The 24353-nt window shown below is 35.7% G+C and overlaps 1 protein-coding gene and 1 long non-coding RNA gene across 5 annotated transcripts; one reads left to right on the top strand and one right to left on the bottom strand.

Annotated features, from left to right (window-relative positions):
- Positions 1-7479: 7479 nt before the first annotated feature.
- Positions 7480-8131, bottom strand: LOC116135117 (probable inactive shikimate kinase like 2, chloroplastic). Its single transcript, XM_031420824.1, has 2 exons — positions 7873-8131; positions 7480-7785 (listed from the first exon to the last, which is right to left on the bottom strand). The coding sequence occupies exons 1-2, from the start codon at positions 8104-8106 to the stop codon at positions 7480-7482; spliced, it is 540 nt and encodes a 179-aa protein (XP_031276684.1). The 5' UTR covers positions 8107-8131.
- A 518-nt stretch (positions 8132-8649) lies between these two features.
- On the top strand, positions 8650-23983 carry LOC116135095. Of its 4 annotated transcripts, none has more exons than XR_004128840.1 (5): positions 8650-10227; positions 10339-10467; positions 10571-10670; positions 23001-23056; positions 23218-23983. It is a non-coding gene; the product is annotated as an uncharacterized LOC116135095 (long non-coding RNA). The 4 variants fall into 4 exon arrangements; XR_004128842.1 differs by lacking the exon at positions 23001-23056 and adding an exon at positions 10781-10836; XR_004128839.1 differs by lacking the exons at positions 23001-23056; positions 23218-23983 and adding exons at positions 10781-10836; positions 10998-11783 and having other exon boundaries at positions 8651-10227.
- Positions 23984-24353: the final 370 nt, after the last annotated feature.

Here is a 24353-nt window from a genome sequence, read left to right as displayed (position 1 = left end):
GTGAATTTTTGTTGGTTGGCTTTGTTTTGGTGATGTTGTCTTGTTGTTTTGGAGATGGTCTTGTATAGGCTTTTGTTTTCATCTTAACCCAGGTTTTCTCTTGTGGTAGGATATGCATTGGAAGATAGTGTTTGGAATAGTTCTTTTACCTTGGTTAACTTTCGTTTTGGTTTTGTCTATTAGTAGGCTGGTGGCCTTTATAGGCCTCTTTGTACATTCTTTTTCTTTTTCTATTAAAGCTTAGTTACTAAAAAACAAGATATACTTGGTTTTTAAATCTTGTTTCATTTTGTCAGTTTTTTCTCTGAATCTCATCACGAATTTACTTTTAGATGTGGTTTGATTCACAGGAATGAGAATGGAATGGAAATATGAATGTCTAGTCCTATTTTCAGTTAAAAATTGACATGAGATAAAAGTATTCTTTAGATCGTACTTTTATTAGGTAGATTTAAAAAACATATTATAGATATAAACAATTAATTATATATTTAAAATTTATTGCTAATTTAAAAACCTTGATTATTACTATTGTCGACGTTGAGGATTATTTTTTATTTCTATTAGTCTCTTAATAATTTTCTCTCTCCCAATTTACAAATTGGCAATCCCTTTGTAATTTGGAATATCTTACCAACATTTCACTTGAGTAAAAATTTTATGTTATTGTAAGTTGCAGAGAATTTTTCAAACTGCAAGTCTCTCTTTAATAATTTCCTCATTTTTCGGAAGTATTTCTTGCTTCTAATCTGAAACATGATAGAACTAAACCTCTTTCTCTTGTATAGGGAAACCACAGGGAAAAAAAAAAAAAAAAAAAAAGGTTTCGGTCTTGAAGGGGTCGATCCTTGAGCTAGCAAGGACATCGGGTCCGCTTGATCTTCAGAATAAATTTATGCCAAAGTTTTATTCTCTTTTTGCGTTTACATTTTTTCATACTTAAAATACGTGTTACATTCTTGGCCGGGATCTGAACAAAAAGCTAATCGTTATACTTCAGCTAGATCTAGCCGATAGTGGCTATTACGCTTGATTTGACCATCTTCCAACGGTTGTCGGAATCTGACAAATGTGGGTGGGTGAGAGTGTTTTTGTATTTATAAACTTTTTGTTAGGTGTTATTTAAATTAACAAACTTATAGGGTTTAAAATAGTTGAATATTATAGATGTGATTTTGAGAATACTGAAACAAACAGACATTTTTTTCATATAGGAATATATATTTTTAGAATAGGGAACACAACGCAGCCAAAGACGTATTTTTGAATATTTATATTTATGCCAAATTTTTATTCTCTTTTGCATTTACATTTTTTCATACTCAAAATACACATGTTAAAGCTCTTTTCTTTGACAAGACATATTCTAAATTCTCATTAAATATAATATCTCTAAAGTAGATTGCCCTGGTTTTTTTTAATTTTTCCAATATATTATTACATCCTATCAAAAATGAAAATTATTTTGTTTAATTTTTCTAATTATATTTTATCTACTATCCTATTATAAATGAAAACGTATGTGTTTTAATATTGTTCAAAATTCGATTATATTATATTCATCTCAAACATTAATAATTGTCTTTCTCAATAAAGTTTATAAATTAACAAAAACACTCATACCCACCCAAGCAACGTTGCCCGACAACAACCATTGTCGGCTTTTGATGCCGGAACGATGCATATCGACCGGATTTGTCAGTTTCCGGCTAGATCCTGGCAAAATCTGTCCATTAGCGTTAGATCTGGCCGTTGATGATGGCCAGATTTCTGGCTGGCGTTTCGCTATCAACGATGGCCAGAATCGTTGTCGTCAACGTTAACGGTTATATCTTTAGCCGTAGATCTGGCGTTTCTGGTCAATTGACACACGATCAGCCAAATCCAACCGATCGTGCACCATTCGACGACTTCCAACCACCGTCCGACGTTGTGTCAAATTTATGCCAAATTTTTTATTCTCTTTTTGCGTTTACATTTTTTCATACTCAAAATACGTGTTAAACTTCTTTTTCCTTTGACAAGACGTATTTATAAATTCTCATTATGTTATTCTCTAATAGATTATGCCCTCTGTTTTGTTTAATTTTTCCAATTATATTATATTCTACTATCCTATCATAAAAATGAAAAACGTATTTGTTTGATATTGTTCAAAATTTAATTCTATTATATTCAACTCAAACATTTAATAATTACATTCTCAATAAAGTTTATAAATTAATAAAACCACCCCCACCCACCCAAGCAACAGTCGCCCGACAATAACCACTGTTGGCCACTGATGTTGGAACGCCGCACGATCTGTTGGATTTGTCAGTTTTTCAGCCAGATCATGACACAAAATATGTCCATTAATGCTAGATTTGGCCGTTGATGATGGCCATACGATGGCCAGATTTCTGGCTTATGTTTGACCGTTAACGTGGCCAAGATATGGTTGTCGCAACATTGATGGTTATATCTTTGGTCTTAGATCTAGTCTTTTCTGGCCAAATCGACACATAATCAGCCAAATCCAATCGATCGTGCCCTATTTTGACGACTTTCGACCATCGTTCGACATGGTGGCCAGTTGCCGCATCCATTTGGATGGGTGGGCTGTTTTTTTTAATTTATAAAATTTTTATTGTGGGGGGTGTTTAGCTAATTAACAATATAGGGGGTTAAAAATCTAAACATTTTTATAAATGTTTTCAAAAAATGTGCACATTCTATAATCATATCCTATTTGATTAAATCTTATCTTATCTTATTCAAAATACAAATTATTAAAAAAAAGTGTACACAAAGAGCCTTTTTTGCTGCTTTTCTCAAAATTTTAAAATTCTATAAATTTATAATTCAATAATTATAACTGAAATGATTTGACAAACAAAGAAAGTATAAGAATTAAGAAAAGAAAATGGAAAGAGTGGGTTTTGACAACTCCATAACAAAGAGCGTTGATTTTGAAATTGAATGGAGAGATTACCTCATACTGGCTGGTGTTGGGAGATTGAGGAGAGACTGTTGATGCAAGAGAGACGGGGTTAATGGTTTCTTCAGCCACAAGTGAGTAGGTTTGAGTGAGCAGTGAGACGAGAAGAATGTGAACGGGATAAGAATAGAGATGGAGTTGTTTGAAAGAGAGCAATTGGGGTTTTAGTAGTGGGGTTTGGGAAATAAGCTCTGGTAAAAGCAAAGCAGTAGCCATTCTTGAAGATAGGATAAACAGGCCACCTTTTCATTTCTCAATATGCTACGGACATCGGAACCTACACCGAATTACGTGTCTCATGACTCACACCAGCCATTTCACGTTCACAAATATTTTGCTAGTGAATAGCCGTTCACTTACGATGGACTCCTGTCCATATTATATGGACGGGAGTCCACATTTAAAGGACGTCCGTTAATCAGTAAATGGAAAAATATAAACAAAATAATGGACGACCGTTCATAGGTTATGAACGGCTGTCCCTAAATAAAGGACGGGCGCACATAAAATGGACGCCCTGTCAATCTTTAATAATAATAATTTTTATAAACAAATTAATGGACGGGCATTCATATGTTAATGGACGACCATCCATTATTATGGTTTTAAAAAAAAAAATAAAAAATGTAGGGATGCCCATTCATCATTGATGGACGGTCGTCCATGATTTTGGACGGGCATCCGCAAATAAGGGACGCCCGTCCATAATATTAAAAAAAAAATAAAACAAAATTTTGGACGGGCGCCCAAAATATATTCACTTCTCTTTTCAACTTGAATTGCTTTTTACTTAACTCTTCTCTTTTATAGTAAGCTCCTAGTGACCGAAAATAAAGTAGAGGGTAACCAAATGGTGCAGATAGGTTAAACAATTACTGAAGAGAATGCAAATGTGCTTCAGGGAATCAAACCTGACTGAATGCATATCGGTTGGATGTAAATCTGTAGTAGTATCTAGAAAGGGAAACGAAAATCTAAGAAAATGAAACTAGGTAAGGGTGTGATGCCCAACATAAAGGTGTTACGAATTTGAGAGTAGCGCTTCCTAGTGAACAGAACAAAGGGGATGGTAACCAAGGAGGTAAATCTGTAAGATCCAGGTCTTGTTTAGTTCTAGAGTAGCAAGTTCGGCTTCCATTGCTTGCCCAATCAAGGTCCTTGGCAGCTTGTTTAAAAGTTTGTGGGTCTTTTTGGAAAAAATGGTAGAAGAAAATAAAGCAAATGAAGGTGATAAACGTGTATAGGAATCAAATAGGACAGAGGAAAAGGAATACCTGAAGGAGCTGATGTCGTGTCCACGGATTGTTGCAGGATGTGAGCTGACTTGTTGACAAGAAATCGTGCAAGTAGTGAGGAGTTGTTCGTGCATGGGTTGATCTGCGAAGGAGGTTGAATTGGTATGGCAGAGAAGATAAGGAAGAGGAATCTGGTGAGATTGTATGTGCAGGATGGTGCTGTAGCAGTAAGTTTGGGATGGGGAGAAGAGAGAGGAGAGGATTAGTGAAGGGGGGATGGGGAAAAAAGAGGATGAAGTTCGTGAAGACAGATTGCATGGGATAAGGAGATGGTAAGTTAGGGAAGGGAAGGAGCGTAGTGGTGTTTGTTAATGAAATGGAAAAATGTGTTCATGGAATGTTACATCCTGAGAGGAAACAGTCTTGGTATTGAATCAAGCAGTTTTAACCTTTTATACCAAAGATAGCCAAGAAAAACACAATGACACCTCTTGGATCAATTTTTGCGCTTGCGGGAGATGGTGGAACAAAACAAAGACACCCCAATATTCTCATGTAGAGTATGTGGGAGGCCTTTAAACAAGACTCAAAGGTGTTTTTCTTTGAAAGTATGGACTAGGAATGCGATTAATAATGTAAGCAGTTTTAAGTATCAATCTATCCAATACAGTAGAGGAATGTTAGACTGAATTGTAAGGCTCGGGCGATATTTAATAAAGTTGGTGTTTACGCTCAACTTTTCCATTTTGCTGTGAGTTTCCACACACGTTCTTTGATGATATGCCTCTTTGTGAAGAATTCAGTCATTTGAAATTCAAGAACCATATCACTACGAAGGATTTGAACGTTGGTATGAAATTGAGTGTGGACCAGATTACAAAGCCTCGATACACTTTTCTGGTATCTGATTTCCTTAAGTAATATATCCAAGTACTTTGAGAATAGTCCAATGATTGTTAAAAAATTTTTGTGCCATCATATGCTGTGCGGAATGGGTCCCCATATATCACAGTGTATGAGTTCAAAATGGCTTTACTTTGATGAGTACTATCAGGAAAAGGTAGATGATGATGCTTTGCAGAGGACAACAAGACAGAATTTTTATCAAAACAGTAGAAACATGATTTTGAATACAAGGATCTTTGATACATGAATTTTGGAAGTGAGTGTGACCCAACCTACAATGCCAGAGATCGAAATCAGATTCACATCCTTGAAAATGGCTGAAACAAAGTATTTTTGTGTAATGAAATGGAAAAGTGGTCAAAAGTGCTGTATGAGGAACTTGAGCAGAATCAGATTGTAAAGTCCGCTTTCATCTCACCCATGCCAATCGTGGTCCACGTCAAAAGGTCTTGAATAAAACAAAATTGTGAAGAAAAGAACACAACAAGAGAAGAGTTGATTGTTGTTTGACAGAAATCAAATTAAAGTGAAAAGAAGGCACACATAAAAACTTGTGCAAAGTTAATTTGGTTGATATGGACTGTGCCGATATAGGAAACAGGCGTTGTTTGGCCATTAACAACAAAGGAAACAAAAGAGGTTATGGAAGAAAAGAATGGTAGCTACAGATCATATGATATGTAGCGCCTGTGTCAATTAACCGGAGTAATGTGTGTGAGGAGGAAATACCATTCATGGTGGGTGAGAAGGAACAATCTGCCTGGACATTATTGACTGCATCGTAGCAGTGGAGGCCTCCGTTGGTTGCACTAGAGTCAACAATTTCTGGTATGATCCTTAGTAAAGGTCATCTTGATATCAAAAATTTCTGCTCCAGGTTGAGAGAGGACAGGTTAACATATGGGTTGTCTGCTGGTTTTGCCATGAAGCTTGTGTCCTGGTGGATACCCGTATTTTAACACTTTGCAACTATATGTCCTTTCATATGATAGTGGATGCAGTTGGTGGTTGAGCATTGCCAGCTTTGAAACAAGCATCAAGAGTGTGGCCTTGAATCTTGCAATGGTGCAAAATGGTCTGTCTCATTTAGATGATTGGGAAGATTAGGTGAGGATCTGTATGGTAAGTAAGGTCGGTTAGCAGCAGCGCCATAGACCAGTAGAAGGGAGATTAGGAACCATGAGATGTTGTAGTTCTTGCTGTACCATGAAAAATATTTTGTTTATGGGTGGTAAGGCCAAGATCATAATCTGATCACGGTGATGGCATTGAATGAATCATTAAGGCCCATAAGAATTGGATTACACAATCCCTTTGATATCGGCAAGGAGAACAGCTAGTTTGCCACAGAGCAGTCAGGTAACGGATCACACATAAGGAGCTCATCCCATAGATCTTAATTTTACCAAAATAAACAGAAACATAATCATTGTCTTGAGTCAAACATGTTATGCCTTTATAAGTTGAAAATATGGTGACCATTTGATTGAGTGAATCGTTCTTTAGTTCCTTCCAACTTGAGCAGCATCATCAACCAAACAATGCTAGATTTGAGAGAGGTCTTGGAGTTATTTAACCAGGAAACTACCAGATCGTTACAGCACTCCCAGGCATCAAAAGAGGATCAAAGGTCGATTTCGGTTTAGACAAGTTGCCATTATAAAACCGAGTTTGTTTTTGGCACGAAGGGCCCTGCACATGTCTCTTGACCAAGTTATAGTTTTCGGAAGTGAGTAGGTCAGGGACTAAGGGAACGATGGATTATCTCCTGATCGAGTCTGTAAGGAATGATGGGATTGGAAAAGTCCAGGAACAGGTTTTTGGAAGCATCATCGTTTTTGGAAAAGCATCAGCCATTGAAAAGAAGGTTTTACTCTGAACCTTGCTCTGATACTATGTCGAGTAACAAGAAAATAAAAAAAGGACAAAGCAGTGTTGTTGAAAATGCTATTGCATTGATTGTATTGAATTGAATTAAACTGTACATGATGCCACTGCTTTATACACGATACAAATGAAACAAACCAAAGATTCTTGTACAGCTAGCATAAAATGTAAATTTCATAATGGTACAAGGACACCCAGCTTGAAAGACCAGTTAGTAATTTTCTCCACAATAATCATGTGAGTGTGGTCCATCTGATATAAAATGTGGCTGCATATCAACGTCTTTGAAATGCCACGAGCTGCTGCATTTGCATGAGACGAGCTGCTCGTGGCAAACCAGTTCGCCACGAGCTGCTGCGTTGCTGAGACGAGCGATTTTGACTGCTCTAATACTTCCCCACGAGCTGCTCATGGCAACCAGTTCGCCACGAGCTACTTCGTTTGCATGAGATGAGCTGATGTTGGACTGCTCTAATAGGAGGTGTAGATGGGTCGCAGGGAACAATAACTAAAGGGAATGCAAATGGTTTTCTGTCCTCCATTTTCAAACAAAATGTACTTAATTTCCGAGTTTACAATTACAAACCATATTGTTTCAGCAGGCTTAATTTTATCAAACAGTTGATTAGTTTCTATAAGCGTAAGAAGAGAACCAGAGCGCTTTACTCTAACAGTCAAAGAAGAGCCATCCGCATCAACAAACACATCTTTGGAGCTTAGATTATCTTGGCCACCCATTTGTAATCTTAACTCAACCTCGGAGGACCCATCTGAAAACTGCATTATTTTTCACAAAACAAGAAGTGGGTTTTGACGAACTCCATAACAAAGAGCGTTGATTTTGAAATTGAATGGAGAGATTACCTCGTACTGGCTGGTGTTGGGAGAGATTGAGGAGAGACTGTTGGTGCAAGAGAGACGAGGGGTGAATGGTTTCTTCAGCCACAAATGAGTAGGTTTAGAGCGAGCGGTGAGACGAGAAGAATGTGAAACGGGATTAAGAATAGAGATGGAGTTGTTTGAAAGAGAGCAATTGTGGGTTTTAGTAATTGGGTTTAGGGAAATGAAGCTCTGGTAAGAAGCAGAGGCAGTAGCCATTCTTGAAGATAGATAGGATAAAACAGGCGACCTTTTCATTTAGTTCTATAAATAAACAGAAAAATCTAAAAAATAATTTTATAACAATTATATACATTAATTATTGGCTGAATTTAAAACTACCCTTCACTTTTTTATTATTACAAACTTCAGCATATTAAGTGAATGTATTTCATATAAATATAAAAACTAAAATTTATATTCAAATCAAATAAATTCTTTAAATTAAATTTAATAAATAGACAAAATATTTAATAAAAAAGATAATTAATAATAAAATATATAAAAATTTGTAATTTATTAAATAAAGTTGAGATAGAGAATAAAATTTGATTCACTAGATACAAAGTAAAACTTATCCATTAATTTATATTTAAAAAATAAAAAAATTATTTAATGTTATTTTTATGGACAAATTATTTATAAAATGTTTGGGTATATGAAGGGTATATTCTCTGGAGATGCTCTTAGGGCACTTTTATGGAATAGAAACTGCCCTCAAGCCCATCTTCATCCTGCTATATATCTACAAAGAGTATGATTTGTGCCGTATACGTCTCCCTTCTTTAACTTCTTCTCGTCACAAACCCCACTGAAATTCAGTCGACGATGTTTCTTAAAACTTCACCTGGTTCTTCGAAAACAGCTTTAAAACTTGGATTCTCATGTTCATTCCCCCGTTTACAAGACCCAAGTATTTCAGTTTCAAAAAATGAACTCACAAAACCAACCAAACACCTTCCCACTGTTAAACGCAAAGCTCAACTTGATATATTCCTCCACGTAAACTGCAGATCAGGTAACTTCTCTCTCAATGAAACTCTCGACTTCATCGATTACAAGATTCATATGCAACCCAACCACATATGAATCGTTCAGTAGTTTGTTCTCCGCATTTGCTCAGAAGAAATATGTTTGTCAACTTCATGTAGTTTTCGGGAGGATTTTGAGGAGGGGTTTTTGCCCACATGCGATTACTTTTAATGGTCTGATTCAGGTGTTTGTATGGGTGTTTGTATGGAGGGTAAGATTAAGGAGGCGGCTGAATTGTTTAGCAAAATGGTTGTTTTTGGTTTTCGGCTTAATGTGATTACATTTGGGATATTTGATTACTAGATTGTATTGAATAGGCAATATAGGTACTGCCTTTCAGTTATTTGAAGAAATGGTTGATGGGAATGCTGAATTTGGTGTCATTTATAAGCTTAATATTGTTGTTTACGGTAATAGTATTGCAGGTCACACCAAATTCACTATTCTCATTTGCAAATGATTCATAGAGGTGTTGATCCGGACACAATTACTTATAATACAATTTTGAATGGTTATCTCTTGGAAGGTGGAACTGAAGTTGTGAGAAAGCTATTATTTTCCATGGCATGTAACGGATATTTGGATAGATGGTTTTTGCTTGGCAAATAAATTTAGTGATCCTAAGGAGTTGTTTGTTTTGATGATGAGTAAGGGAGATATGCCTATCTTTGATCAGTTGGTATTACAAGAATCGAAAAAGTTGAAATAGCTACGAGCCTTTATAAGGAAATGACTTAAAATGGAGTTAGGCACTTAGGCCCGAAGTTGTTCCACCGGGTTTAGTTACATATAATATTATGGACTCTGCAAAAATGGTTGTCTTTTGGAGGCTCTTGAACTGATTCATTGAAAAATGAAAACTTTCAACCTGAAATCAAAATCTTTAGTTGTCTCATTGATGGACTCTACAAAACGTGGAGACTTGAAATTGTCTAGGAATTATTTCACTAACTGCAAAATAAGGTTTTGTTCCGGATGTTGTGACATATAGCATTATGATGGATGGGCTTTGTAAAGGAGGGCACTTAGAAAAGGCAAGTAATCTGTAATCATATATGGAACAAAAGGGTTCTGTTCCAGAGGTTATATTTAATACGCCTGTGCATGCTTTCCTACAGCATGATGGGACTTCAAAAGTGGTTGAACTTCTTCGCAAAGTGGCATAAAGAAATATGAATATGTATTCCGAAGTTTTGGAAGCCAAGAGTGGGATATTGGTTTTGATATTCAAGCTTTGCTTGCTAGTGCTCTCGCTGATGAAATAGGAACTGTAATTAAAAGAGAACATGAATTTATGAGGCATCTCAGGTAACTTACCATTTATTAAACCTAAAATTAGTTCCATTGAATTTTCCTTAGAGCTGATAATTTTATTTTTCATTTAATGTTATTTTATTTTATTTTTTTTGGTAAATTAAGGTGAAGGACATTCGTTCTGGGGACTTCAAGGGAATGCATCGACATATCACTAAGGGAGCCTGGATTTTCTGTGATCAAGATCATGGATGACAAGTTTCTGCTTGTACTGCTGAAGGTTTAAGTTTAACGGTAAACTAATTCAAAAATTTCTTGATAAAAAAAAAGAAATTAAAGTTAATTCTTTAGTTACCTGTATCTCACCATATATATTGTCCTTTATTTTTATCTTTAGGTGTTCCCTGCTTTTCTCAATGATGCCACAAGAAATTGTTCTCGAAAAAATGGAACCTGAGAGGTTATCTGATTCTGTCAATCTCTTGCTATCATTACAGGTATACAGATATCATTAATTTTGTGAAAAAATCCTCCTAATTTTTTCTAAACTAATTACTTTCTTGTATATAAAATATCATTAAAAGCTCAAATATTTGACTCACTACAGAGCAAAAATGGAGGAGTATCAGCCTGGGAGCCAGCCAGAGCCCAACAATGGTTTAAGTAAGTTGTTGACTTGACAATTTTGTATATATACATAGTCATCTGTTTAGAACCTGGAATTTTTCCTATATATATTTATAGTTGTTTTTATTAAAGTATTCAAATTGAAAATTTGAATTCTAATGAGTGGCAGTGGCGTTTTGTGATGTATTTTTGTTCAGCTGCTGAATCCCTGAGAGTTTTTCAAGGACATAGTGATTGAGCATGAATATGTAGTGTGCACGTCATCCGCTATCAAGTGTAGTTCCAATGCAGTAAGGCTTATGATCAGGAGAAACTTCCTAATGGCTATGGGCAGAAAATGATGGAAGGAAGTTTAGGCATTTGTTATATTTTTCATTCTTCACTATTGAAGTTGTGCTTGCACCTGCCACAATATTTCTTATGCTGTAGCAAACCATGCATAAGTGTATTAAATATGATTGCATCTGGAGCACCCTTTTGCTTTATAAATTGATTTTGAAGTGATATTCAGTAACTGCAGTCGAAAACAGAAATGATATTATAACTATGAAATGATATAATGCTTTGACAAACAAGGTATTACGGATGCAACTTCAAGTGTTACTATGATTAAGTTAACTGTGAGGGATAGAGCTATAGATCTTAGGAAGATGCAGAGAACTATTAGTAAGAGGAGTCTTGCTCAGGATTGGGGGTTACCGATGTGTATTTTTAAAGGGTGAATTTTTGTTGGTTGGCTTTGTTTTGGTGATGGTTGTCTTGTGTATGTTTTGGAGATGGTCTTGTATAGGCTTTTGTTTTCATCTTAACCCAGGGTTTCTCTTGTGGTAGGATATGCATTGGAAGATAGTGTTTGGAATAGTTCTTTTACCTTGGTTAAACTTTCGTTTTGGTTTTGTCTATTAGTAGGCTGGTGGCCTTTATAGGCCTCTTTGTACATTCTTTTTCTTTTTCTATTTAAAGCTTAGTTACTAAAAAAACAAGATATTACTTGGTTTTTAAATCTTGTTTCATTTTGTCAGTTTTTTCTCTGAATCTCATCACGAATTTACTTTTAGATGTGGTTTGATTCACAGGAATGAGAATGGGAATGGAAATATGAATGTCTAGTCCTATTTTCAGTTAAAAATTGACATGAGATAAAAGTATTCTTTAGATCGTACTTTTATTAGGTTAGATTTAAAAAACATATTATAGATATAAACAATTAATTATATATTTTTAAAATTTATTGCTAATTTAAAAAACTTGATTATTACTATTGTCGACGGTTGAGGATATTTATTTTTTATTTCTATTAGTCTCTTAATAATTTTCTCTCTCCCAATTTACAAATTGGCAATCCCTTTGTAATTTGGAATATCTTACCAACATTTCACTTGAGTAAAAATTTTATGTTATTGTAAGTTGCAGAGAATTTTTCAAACTGCAAGTCTCTCTTTAATAATTTCCTCATTTTTCGGAAGTAATTCTTGCTTCTAATCTGAAACATGATAGAACTAAAACTCTTTCTCTTGTATAAGGGAAACCAACCAGGGAAAAAAAAAAAAAAAAAAAAAAGGATTTCGGTCTTGAAGGGGTCGATCCTTGAGCTAGCAAGGGACATCGGGTCCGCTTGATCTTCAGAATAAATTTATGCCAAAGTTTTATTCTCTTTTTGCGTTTACATTTTTTCATACTTAAAATACGTGTTACATTCTTTGGCCGTGGATCTGACCAAAAAATGCTAGATCGGTATACTATCAGCTAGATCTAGCCGATAGTGCGCTATTACGCTTGATTTTGACCATCTTCCAACAGTGGTTGTCGGAATCTGACAAATGTGGGTGGGTGAGAGTGTTTTTGTTAATTTATAAAACTTTTTTGTTAGGTGTTTAGTTAAATTAACAAACTTATAGGGTTTAAAATAGTTGAATATTATAGGATGTGATTTTGAGAATACTGAAACAAACAGACATTTTTTTCATAATAGGAATATAATATTTTTGAAATAGGGAAACAAACGCAGCCAAAGACGTATTTTTGAATATTTATATTTATGCCAAATTTTTATTCTCTTTTTGCATTTACATTTTTTCATACTCAAAATACAACATGTTAAAGCTTCTTTTTCCTTTGACAAGACATATTTCTAAATTCTCATTAAATATAATATCTCTAAAGTAGATTATGCCCTGGTTTGTTTAATTTTTCCAATTATATTATATTCTACTATCCTATCATAAAAAATGAAAATATATTTGTTTAATTTTTCTAATTATATTTTATTCTACTATCCTATTATAAATGAAAACGTATGTGTTTTAATATTGTTCAAAATTCGATTATATTATATTCATCTCAAAACATTTAATAATTGTCTTTCTCAATAAAAGTTTATAAATTAACAAAAACACTCATACCCACCCAAGCAACAGTTGCCCGACAACAACCATTGTCGGCTGTTGATGCCGGAACGATGCATGATCGACCGGATTTGTCAGTTTCCGGCTAGATCCGTGGCAAAAAATCTGTCCATTAGCGGTTAGATCTGGCCGTTGATGATGGCCAGATTTCTGGCTGGCGTTTCGCTATCAACGATGGCCAAGATATCGTTGTCGTCAACGTTAACGGTTATATCTTTAGCCGTAGATCTGGCTGTTTCTGGTCAAATTGACACACGATCAGCCAAATCCAACCGATCGTGCACCATTCCGACGACTTCCAACCACCGTCCGACGTGTGTCAAATTTATGCCAAATTTTTATTCTCTTTTTGCGTTTACATTTTTTCATACTCAAAATACGTGTTAAAACTTCTTTTTCCTTTGACAAGACGTATTTATAAATTCTCATTAAATGTAGTATCTCTAAAGTAGATTATGCCCCTGGTTTGTTTAATTTTTCCAATTATATTATATTCTACTATCCTATCATAAAAAATGAAAAACGTATTTGTTTTGATATTGTTCAAAATTTAATTCTATTATATTCAACTCAAAACATTTAATAATTACATTTCTCAATAAAAGTTTATAAATTAATAAAACCACCCCCACCCACCCAAGCAACAGTCGCCCGACAATAACCACTGTTGGCCACTGATGTTGGAACGACGCACGATCTGTTGGATTTGTCAGTTTTCAGCCAGATCCATGACAAAAAATATGTCCATTAATGGCTAGATTTGGCCGTTGATGATGGCCATACGATGGCCAGATTTCTGGCTTATGTTTGACCGTTAACGATGGCCAAGATATGGTTGTCGTCAACATTGATGGTTATATCTTTGGTCGTAGATCTAGTCTTTTCTGGCCAAATCGACACATAATCAGCCAAATCCAATCGATCGTGCACTATTTTGACGACTTTCGACCATCGTTCGACGATGGTGGCCAGTTGCCGGCATCCATTTGGATGGGTGGGCGTGTTTTTTTAATTTATAAAATTTTTATTGTGGGGGGTGTTTAGCTAAATTAACAAATATAGGGGGTTAAAAAATCTAAACATTTTTATAAAATGTTTTCAAAAAATGTGCACATTCTATAATCATATCCTATTTGATTAAATCTTATCTTATCTTATTCAAAATACAATATTATTAAAAAAAAGTGTAACAAAAGAGCCTATTTTTGCTGCTTTTCTCAAAATTTTAAAATTCTATAAATTTATAATTCAATAATTATAACTGAAATGATTTGACAAACAAAGAAAGTATAAGAATTAAGAAAAGAAAATGGAAAGAAGTGGGTTTTGACGAACTCCATAACAAAGAGCGTTGATTTTGAAATTGAATGGAGAGATTACCTCATACTGGCTGGTGTTGGGAGAGATTGAGGAGAGACTGTTGATGCAAGAGAGACGAGGGGTGAATGGTTTCTTCAGCCACAAGTGAGTAGGTTTAGAGTGAGCAGTGAGACGAGAAGAATGTGAAACGGGATTAAGAATAGAGATGGAGTTGTTTGAAAGAGAGCAATTGTGGGTTTTAGTAGTGGGGTTTAGGGAAATAAAGCTCTGGTAAGAAGCAGAAGCAGTAGCCATTCTTGAAGATAGGATAAACAGGCCACCTTTTCATTTAGCAATAATGCTACGGACATCGGGACTCTACACCGAATTACGTGTCTCATGACTCACACCAGCCATATTTCACGTTCACAAATATTTTGCTAGTGAATAGCCGTTCACTTACGATGGACTCCTGTCCATATTATATGGACGGGAGTCCACATTTAAAGGACGTCCGTTCATCAGTAAATGGAAAAAACAATATAAACAAAAATAATGGACGACCGTTCATAGGTTATGAACGGCTGTCCCTAAATAAAGGACGGGCGTCCACATATAATGGACGCCCGTCCAATCTTTAAATAATAAATAAAATTTTTATAAACAAAATTAATGGACGGGCATTCATATGTTAATGGACGACCATCCATTATTAATGGTTTTAAAAAATAAAAAAATAAAAAATGTAGGGATGCCCATTCATCATTGATGGACGGTCGTCCATGAATTTTGGACGGGCATCCGCAAATAAGGGACGCCCGTCCATAATATAAATTAAAAAAAAAAATTAAACAAAATTTTGGACGGGCGCCCAAAATATATTCACTTCTCTTTTCAACTTGAATTGCTTTTTACTTTAACTCTTCTCTTTTATAGTAACGCTCCTAGTGACCAGAATAAAGTAGAGGGTAACCAAGATGGTGCAGATAGGTTGTAAGAAACAATTACTAAAGAGAATGCAAATGTGCTTCAGGGAATCAAACCTGAACTGAATGCATATCGGTTGGATGTAAAATCTGTAGTAGTATCTAGGAAAAGGAAACGAAAATCTAAGAAAATGAAACTAGGTAAGGGTGGTGATGCCCAACATAAAGGTGTTACGAAATTTGAGAGTAGCGCTTCTAGTGAACAGAACAAAGGGGATGGTAACCAAGGAGGTAAATCTGTAAGGATCCAGGTCTTGTTTAGTTCTAGAGTAGCAAGTTCGGCTTCCATTGCTTTGCACCAATCAAGGTCCTTGGCAGCTTGTTTAAAAGTTTGTGGGTCTTTTTGTGAAGAAATGGTAGAAGAAAATAAAGCAAATGAAGGTGATAAACGTGTATAGGAAATCAAATAGGACAGAGGAAAAGGAATACCTGAAGGAGCTGATGTCGTGTCCACGGATTGGTTGCATGAGAGTGAGCTGACTTGTTGACAATGAAAATCGTGCAAGTAGTGAGGAGTTGTTCGTGCATGGGTTGATCTGCGAAGGGAAGGTTGAATTGGTATGGCAAGAGAAGATAAGGAAGAGGAATCTGGTGGAGATGTATGTGCAGGAAATGGTGCTGTAGCAGTAAGGTTGGGATGGGGAGAAGAGAGAGGAGAGGATATAGGTGAAGGGGGGGATGGGGAAAAAAGAGAGGATGAAGTTCGTGAAGGGACAGATTGCATGGGATAAGGAGATGGTAAAGTTAGGGGAAGGGAAGGAGACGTAGTGGTGGTTTGTTAATGAAATGGAAAAATGTGTTCATGGAATGTTACATCCTGAGAAAGGAAAACAGTCTTGGTATTGAGATCAAGCAGTTTGTAACCTTTTATACCAAAAGGATAGCCAAGAAAAACACAATGACGACCTCTTGGATCAAATTTTTGGCGATTGCGGGAGATGGTGGAAGCAAAACAAAGACACCCCAATATTCTCATGTGAGAGTATGTGGGAGGCCTTTTAAACAAGAGCTCAAAGGGTGTTTTCTTTGAAAGTAATGGACTAGGAATGCGATTAATAATGTAAGCAGTTGTAAGTATGCAATCTATCCAATACAGTAGAGGAATGTTAGACTGAATTTGTAAGGCTCGGGCGATATTTAATAAATGTTGGTGTTTACGCTCAACTTTTCCATTTTGCTGTGGAGTTTCCACACACGTTCGTTGATGAATAATGCCTCGGTTGTTGAAGAATTCAGTCATTTGAAATTCAAGACCATTATCACTACGAAGGATTTGAACGTTGGTATGAAATTGAGTGTGGACCAGATTACAAAAAGCCTCGATACATTTTCTGGTATCTGATTTAGCTTTAAGTAAATATATCCAAGTACTTTGAGAATAGTCATCAATGATTGTTAAAAAATATTTTGTGCCATCATATGCTGTGCGGGAATGGGGTCCCCATATATCACAGTGTATGAGTTCAAAAATGGCTTTACTTTGATGAGTACTATCAGGAAAAGGTAGATGATGATGCTTTGCAAGAGGACAAACAAGACAGAGATTTTTATCAGAAACATTAGAAACATGATTTTGAATATAAGGGTCTTTGATTACATGGATTTTGGAAGTGGGAGTGTGACCCAACCTACAATGCCAGAGATCGGAAATTAGATTCACATCCTTGAAAATGGCTGAAACAGAAATATTTTTGTGTAATGAAAAGGAAAAGTGGTCCAAAAGTGTTGTATGAGGAACTTGAGCAGGAATCAGATTGTAAAGTCCAGCTTTCATCTCACCCATGCCAATCGTGGTCCACGACAAAAGGTCCTGAATAAAACAAAATTGTGAAAGAAAAAGAACACAACAAGAGAAAGAGTTGATTAGTTGTTTGACAGAAATCAAATTAAAGTGAAAAGAAGGCACACATAAAACATTGTGCAAAGTTAATTTGGGTTGATATGGACTGTGCCGATATAGGAAACAGGCGTTGTTTGGCCATTAACAACAAAGGAAACAAAAGAGGTTATGGAAGAAAAGAATGAGGTACTACAGATCATATGATATGTAGCGCCTGTGTCAATTAACCAAGGAGTATATGTGTGTGAGGAGGAGGAAATACCATTCATGGTGGGTGAGAAGGAACAATCTGCCTGGACATTATTGACTGCATGCGTAGCAGTGGAGGCCTCCGTTGGTTGCACTAGAGTCAACAATTTCTGGTATTGATCCTTAGTAAAGGTCATCTTGATATCAAAAATTTCTGCTCCAGGGTTGAGAGAGGACAGGTTAACATATGGGTTGTACTGCTTGGTTTTGCCATGAAGCTTGTGTCCTGGTGGATACCCATGTAGTTTATAACACTTTGCAACTATATGTCCTTTCATATGATAGTGGATGCAGGTTGGTGGTTGAGCATTGCCAGCTTTGAAACAAGCATCAAGAGTGTGGCCTTGAATCTTGCAATGGGTGCAAAATGGTCTGTCTCATTTAGATGATTGGGAAGATTAAGGTGAGGATCTGTATGGTAAGTAAGGTCGGTTAGCAGCGAGCGCCATAGACTCAGTAGAAGGGAGATTAGGAACCATGAGATGTTGTAGTTCTTGCTGTTAAACCATGGAAAATATTTTGTTTATGGGTGGTAAGGGGTCCAAGATCATAATCTGATCACGAGTGGCATTGAATGAATCATTAAGGCCCATAAGAAATTGGATTACACAATCCCTTTGATATCGGTCAAGGAGAACAGCTAGTTTGCCACAAGAGCAGTCAGGTAACGGATCACACATAAGGAGCTCATCCCATAGAGTCTTAAGTTTACCAAAATAAACAGAAACATAATCATTGTCTTGAGTCAAACATGTTAATGCCTTTATAAGTTGAAAAATATGGTGACCATTTGATTGAGTGAATCGTTCTTTAAGTTCCTTCCAGACTTGAGCAGCATCATCAACCAAAACAATGCTAGATTTGAGAGAGGCATTAATGGAGTTATGTAACCAGGAAACTACCAGATCGTTACAGCACTCCCAGGCATCAAAAAGAGGATCAAAGGTCGATTTCGGTTTAGACAAGTTGCCATTAATAAAACCGAGTTTGTTTTTGGCACGAAGGGCCCTGCACATGTCTCTTGACCAAGTAATATAGTTTTCGGAAGTGAGTAGGTCATGGACTAAGGGAAGCGATGGATTATCTCCATGATCGAGTCTGTAAGGAATGATGGGATTGGAAAAGTCCAGGAACAGGTTTTTGGAAGCATCATCGTTTTTGGAAGAAGCATCAGCCATTGAAAAAGAAGGTTTTACTCTGAACCTTGCTCTGATACTATGTCAGAGTAACAAGAAAAATAAAAAAAGGACAAAGCAGTGTTGTTGAAAATGCTATTGCATTGATTGTATTGAATTGAATTAAACTGTACATGATGCCACTGCTTTATACACGATACAAAATGAAACAAACCAGAAGATTCTTGTACAGCTAGCATAACAAACTGTAAATTTCATAATGGTACAAGGACACCTCAGCTATGAATAAGACCAGTTAGTAATTTTCCTCAACAATAATCATGTGAGGTGTGTCCATCTGATATAAAATGTGGCTGCATATCAACGTCTTTGAGAATGCCACGAGCTGCTGCATTTGCATGAGACGAGCTGCTCGTGGCAACCAGTTCGCCACGAGCTGCTGCGTTTGCATGAGACGAGCTGATGTTGGACTGCTCTAATACTTCCCCACGAGCTGCTCATGGCAACCAGTTCGCCACGAGCTACTTCGTTTGCATGAGATGAGCTGATGTTGGACTGCTCTAATAGGAGGTGTAGATGGGTCGCAGGGAACAATAACTAAAGGGAATGCAAATGGGTTTCTGGGAACTAAACCTGAAGTGAATGCAAATGGTCTGTAGGGAGTACAGATTGAAGTTAAAGGGTTGAAGGGAACAGAAGCTGAAGTGAATGCAAATGGGTTACAGGGTGTAATAGCTGAAGTGAAATCTGGAAAAAGTAAACGAAGACATAAGAAAAAGAAAACAAGTGAAAGTGGTGATTTCCCTCACAAGTGTGTTGATAAATTGGAGAGTAGTTTGTCTAGCGAACCAAATGAGAGAGCTAGTAGACAAGCAAGTGCAGATGTGTTGCGGGGAACAAAAACTTAAGTGAATGCAAATGGGTTGTAGGGATCAATAACTAAAGTGAGCGCAAATGGGTTGCAGGAAACCATAACTGAAGTGAATGCAAACCAGTTGCCAGGAATACAAACTGAAGTAAAATCTAGGAAAAGGAGATCTAAGAATTGAAAACTGAGTGAAGGTAGTGATGTATCGCTCAAGAGTGCTGAGAAATCAGAGAGCATATTTTCTAGTGAACAGAATCAAGGGTATGATAACTAGGAAACTGTAGATGGATTATAATTTTTTTTCAATTTAATGTTTGGACGGGCCGTCCATTATTTAAGGACGGTCGTCCATAATATATGAACGGGCGTCCCTGAATTTTGTTTATAATTTTTTAAACCATTAATAATGGATGGACGTCCATTAACATATGAACACCTATCCATTAATTTTGTTTATATAAATTTTATTATTTAAAGATTGGACAGGCGTCCATTATATGTGGACGATCGTCCTTTATTTAAGGATGGTTGTCCATAACCTATGAACGACCGTCCATTATTTTTGTTTACATTGTTTTTTCCATTTACTGATAACGGGCGTCCTTTAAATGTGGACTTCCGTCTATAGTAAATGGACTCCCATCCATATAATATGGACAGGAGTCCATCGTAAGTGAACAGCCGTCCATAGTTGATGAATGACCGTTCACTAGCAAAATATTTGTGAACGTGAAACATGGCTGGTGTGAGTCACGGGACATGTAATTCGGTGTAGAATCCCGTGTCCATAGCATTATTGTTTCATTTAGTTCTATAAATAAATAGAAAAATCTAAAAAATAATTTTATAACAATTATATACATTAATTATTGGCTAAATTGAAAACTACCCTTAACTCTTTGATTATTACAAACTTAAGCATCTACGAAAATGCTTTTTATCTTAAAGAAGATATTTCACATAAATAAAAAGTTATCTTAAATATAAAGAACAAAATTTGTGTTCAGATCTAATGGTTTATTTAAATTAAACTTAATAAATAAGAGAGATACCTAATAAGAGAGAGAATAAATAATAACATACATGAAAATTTGTAATTTATTAAATAAAATTGGGATAGAGAATTAAATTTGACTTTTTAAATGGAGAAAATTAAACTCACTCACTAATTTATATTTAAAGAACAAAAAGTTTATTGAATTTTTTTTTTTTTTTTTTTTTTGTTGGGACTCTTAGAGATGCTCTTAGGGCACTTTTATGGAATAGTCAAAAACCACCCTCAAGCTTTATTTTCATCCTGTTATTTATCTACAAAGAGTATGACTTGTGCCGCATTCGTCTTCCTTCTCTAACTTCTTCTCGTCACAAACCCTACTGAAATTCAGTCGACGATGTTTCCGAAAACTTCACCTGGTTCTTCGAAATTAGCTTTAAAATTTGGATTCTCATCTTCGTTCGCTCGTTTACAAGACCCAAATATTTCAGTTTCAAAAAATAAACTCACAAAACCAACCAAACACATTCCCACTGTTAAGCGCAAAGCTCAACTTGATATATTCCTCCATGTAAACTGCAGATCAGGTAACTTCTCTCTCAATGAAACTCTCGACTTCTTCAATTACAAGATTCATATGCAACCCAACCACATATGAATCGTTCAGTATTTTGTTTTCCGCACTTGCTAGAAGAAATATTTTGATCAACTTCTTGTAGTTTTCGGGAGGATTTTGAGGTGGGCTGCGATTACTTTTAATGGTCTGATTCAGGGTGTTTGTATGGAGGGTAAGATTAAGGAGGCGGCTGAGTTGTTTAGCAAAATGGTTGCTTTTGGTTTTCGGCTTAATGTGATTACATTTGAGATATTTGATTACTAGATTGTATTGAATAGGCAATATAGGTGCTGCCGTTCAGTTATTTGAAGAAATGGTTGATGGGAATGCTGAATCTGGTGTCATTTACAAGCTTAATATTGTTGTTTATGGTAATAGTATTGCAGGTCACACCAAATTGACTATTCTCATTTGCAAATGATTCATAGAGGTGTTGATCCGGACACAATTACTTATAACACAATTTTGAATGGTTATCTCTTGGAAGGTGGAACGGAAGTTGTGAGAAAGCTATTTGTTTCCATGGCATGTAACGGATATTTTGATAGATGGTTTTTGCTTGGCCAATAAATTTAGTGATCCTAAGGAGTTGTTTGTTTTGATGATGAGTAAGGGATATATGCCTATCTTTGATCAATTGGTATTGCAAGAATAAAAAAAAGTTGAAATAGCTACGAGTCTTAAGGAAATGACTTTAAATGGAGTTAGCCCCGCAGTTGTTCCACCGGGTTTAGTTACATATAATATTGTGGACTCTGCAAAAATGGTTGTCTTTTGGAGGCTGTTGAACTGTTTCTTGAAAAATGAAAACTTTCAACCTGAAATCAAAATCTTTAGTTGTCTCATTGATGGATTCCACAAAACGTGGAGACTTGAAATTGTCTAGGAATTATTTCACAAACTGCAAAATAAGGTTTTGTTCCGGATGTTGTGACATATAGCATTATGATGGATGGGCTTTGTAAAGGAGGGCACTTAGAAAAGGCAAGTAATCTGTTATCATATTTGGAACAAAAGGGTTGTGTTCCAGAGGTTCTATTTAATACGCCTATGCATGCTTTCCTACAGCATGATGGGACTTAAAAGTGGTTGAACTTCTTCGCAAAGTGGCATAAAGAATTATGACTATGTATTCCAAAGTTTTGGAAGCCAAGAGTGGGATATTGGTTTTGATATTCAAGCTTTGCTTGCTTGTGCTCTCGCTGATGAAATAGGAACTGTACTTAAAAGAGGACATGAATTTATGAGGCATCTCAGGTAACTTACCATTTATTAAACCTGAAATTAGTTCCATTGAATTTTCCTTAGAGCTGATAATTTTATTTTTCATTTAATTTTATTTAATTTTATTTTTTTTGGTAAATTAAGGTGAAGGACATTCGTTCTGGGGACTTCAAGGGAATGCATCGACATATCACTAAGGGAGCCTGGATTTTCTGTGATCAAGATCATGGATGACAAGTTTCTGCTTGTACTGCTGAAGGTTTAAGTTTAACGGTAAACTAATTCAAAAATTTCTTGATAAAAAAAAAATTAAAATTAATTCTTTAGTTACCTGTATCTCACCATATATATTGTCCTTTATTTTTATCTTTAGGTGTTCCCTGCTTTTCTCAATGATGCCACAAGAAATTGTTCTCGAAAAAATGGAACCTGAGAGGTTCTCTGATTCTGTCAATCTCTTGCCATCATTACAGGTATACAGATGTCATTAATTTTGTGAAAAAATCCTCCTATATTTTTCTAAACTAATTACTTTCTTGTATATAAAATATCATTAAAAGCTCAAATGTTTGACTAACTACAGAGCAAAAATGGAGGAGTATCAGCCCGGGAGCCAGCCGGAGCCCAACAATGGTTTAAGTAAGTTGTTGACTTGACAATTTTGTATATATACATAGTCATCTGTTTAGAACCTGGAATTTTTCCTATATATATTTATAGTTGTTTTTATTAAAGTATTCAACTTGAACATTTGAATTCTAATGAGTGGCAGTGGCGTTTTGTGATGTATTTTGTTTCAGCTGCTGAATCCCTGAGAGTTTTTCAAGGACATAGTGATTGAGCATGAGTATGTAGAGTGCACGTCATCCGCTATGATCAGGAGAAACTTCCTAATGGCTATGGGCAGAAAATGATGGAAGGAAGTTTAGGCATTTGTGATATTTTTCATCCCTTCACTATTGAAGTTGTGCTTGCATCTGCCACAATATTTCTTATGCTGTAGCAAACCATGCATAAGTGTATTAAATATGATTGCATGTGGAGCACAACCCTTTTGCTCCATAAATTGATTTTGAAGTGATATTCAGTAACAGCAGTCGAAAACAGAAATGATATTATAACTATGAAATAATATAATGCTTTGACAAACAAGGTATTACGGATGCAACTTCAACTGTTACTATGATCAAGTTAATTGTGAGGGATAGAGCTATGGATCTTAGGAAGATGAAGAGAACGATTAGTAAGAGGAGTCTTGCTCAGGATTGGGGGTTACCAATGTGCATTTTTGTTGGTTGGCTTTGTTTTGGTGATGGTTGTCTTGTGTATGCTTTGGAGAGAGGTCTTGTATAGGTTTTTATTTTCGTCCTAACCCAGGGTTTCTCTTGTAGTAGGATGTGCATTGAAAGATAGTGTTTTGTATAGCTATTTTGTTTTAGTTAGACTTTTGTTTTTGATCTTATCCGAGGGGTTTGTCTATTGGTTGGTTGGCTGTCTTTATAGGCCTCTTTGTACATTCTTTTTCTTTTTCTATTTAAAAGCTTAGTTACTAAATAAACAAGATATTACTGATTTTTAAATCTTGTTTCATTTTTTCAGTTTTTTCTCTTAATCTCATCACGAATTTACTTTTAGATGTGGTTTGATTCATAATTAATCAACGGTCATGATGGTGTTACGTTTATCGGTGCATGAATTCAGTATCCCTTTTTCGGTGACAGTTTCATTTTCCATTCACAAATTGCCAATCTCTTTGTAATTTGGAATATATTATGATGTAAATAAAAGTAAGTATTATTTAATGAATTTTATTATAAAGAGGCTTTGAATGATGTTAAGGGTGTACCTAATTGAGCCCATATCGAAGAGATAACTTTGAAGCCCGTTTGGTAATGCTGATGGGCTCACTTACGATGGCCCGGCTTATATCATACTA

The sequence above is a fragment of the Pistacia vera genome, unplaced genomic scaffold (genome assembly GCF_008641045.1).
Source record: "Pistacia vera cultivar Batoury unplaced genomic scaffold, PisVer_v2 Contig294, whole genome shotgun sequence".
Classification (NCBI taxonomy): Eukaryota; Viridiplantae; Streptophyta; class Magnoliopsida; order Sapindales; family Anacardiaceae; genus Pistacia; species Pistacia vera.
This window is presented reverse-complemented; position numbering and strand designations above follow the sequence as displayed.